The 1458-nt window shown below is 42.0% G+C and overlaps 1 protein-coding gene across 1 annotated transcript; it reads right to left on the bottom strand.

Moving 5' to 3' along the window:
• Nucleotides 1–499: 499 nt before the first annotated feature.
• LOC111598309 lies at nucleotides 500–1458 on the bottom strand. The gene has a single exon (XM_023313502.2). It carries the CDS (start codon nucleotides 1230–1232, stop codon nucleotides 639–641), a length of 594 nt encoding a protein of 197 aa, XP_023169270.1. The 5' UTR covers nucleotides 1233–1458; the 3' UTR covers nucleotides 500–638.

Genomic DNA, 1458 nt, shown 5'->3' with positions numbered 1-1458 from the left:
TAAACTGGTCCTTCTCGCATCAGTTCCATATGCTAAACTTGTCGCAAGAATAACAGTAAGTCGCATACAAAGTAGGTTTGAGCTTTAACAAGATGCATTTCGCTGAAACCAAACTGAAATAATACCTTAGTACTGCAAGCTCTAATAATCTTTAGGGTGAGGGTTGGGCCTAGCTCGTTTATGTATGCTAGAATGAATTTGGAATATTGGATGGGGCTCTTACAGAATGCCATCAAATATACTCAATGGCGTTCATATCTTGGAATTTGAATGGGCCTAGCAAGGGCCAAGTCGAGCTGTTGCCTAAATAAAAATCTAACCAACATTTTTTGCTTTCTGTATTCTAATTTGTAAAATTAATCTTATATCTGAAGTGAATCAAGCTGAGAATTTGAAAACATGTTAAAAAAGAGTTTGCGGTTGAATTTGGAACTGTGTTAAGTCCGGACATCGATTCGCTTAAAAATGTTTAATCATTAAATTCAAATGGGAGTCTCATATTAATCATATTTTCATTTTGTTAATCCGGGTAATTTACAAGTCCATAAGTATCCTAAATTGTACTCATCAACGATTGGGTCTAACCAAATTGTTAAATTTTAGGTGTAAGTTCATGCCTGGTTTTAAGTCACTTCGAATTACTTCTCGCCGCCAACGGCCATGCTGGCCAAAAAGTAGAATCCAGACCAGCTGATGTACTTGACTGGATAGCCTGAGCCCTCAACGTACGACTCCAGGAACTCGGAACCAATTTTGGTGAGGAAGGCGAGAAAAGCCATGCCACCCATAATATAGGAGCCCTCGTTGATTGCTAGATAACATAGAGATGTTATGTTGCCCAAGATGGTCAATAGTTTCAATGTTTCAACCGCCTCGTCCGCGTCGTCACCCTCGCCCTTGATTAGGCCAACCAGCACAGATATAGCCATGGGCACAATGAACAGGCCGTGCCCCAATGCAATGTTATTGCTTTCGCCACCAAAGAACAGTTCGATATTGACTAACGGCAATGGTACTATCTCCATAATGGCATTGGTCGTCTCCTTGCCTGTCTTTGTACCGTCACTTCCGACGAACATGTCGATCAGCCCCAACAGGCCATGGCAGAAGCCAATTAAGCAAGCCGAGAACGCGAACGGATGAGCCTGCGGCGGCATGGCATAGAGACCGTAGCCAGTGACGCCGCATAGCACCGCGTTCAACACGCCAGAGACAGCCGCATTGTCCGACATATTTACAGTCTCGTTTACTTTGCTTCAGACGGAGGAGTTATACGCTCGAAGAACCGAATGGTTTGTTTAGACACAAATGACTTCCAATTTTGCACAGCGAAATGAGCCCACAACGTTAATTTCAACAAGAATTTAAGACAAAATTCACGAATATTTGAATTTTTTCTTACTTTTCTCTCAATATGTCGACCGAATTGTTAGACCTACTCTGTGATACTGACATAAA

Source organism: Drosophila hydei, unplaced genomic scaffold, assembly GCF_003285905.1.
Source record: "Drosophila hydei strain 15085-1641.00,03,60 unplaced genomic scaffold, DhydRS2 tig00008148-arrow-arrow-pilon, whole genome shotgun sequence".
NCBI lineage: Eukaryota > Metazoa > Arthropoda > Insecta > Diptera > Drosophilidae > Drosophila > Drosophila hydei.
Note: the sequence above shows the minus strand (reverse complement) of the source record. Positions and strands in the feature narration are given on the sequence as shown.

Excerpts from the sequence above, each read along its gene's own strand:
- LOC111598309 (XM_023313502.2), bottom strand. The coding sequence starts at position 1,232 with ATGTCGGACAATGCGGCTGTCTCTGGCGTGTTGAACGCGGTGCTATGC.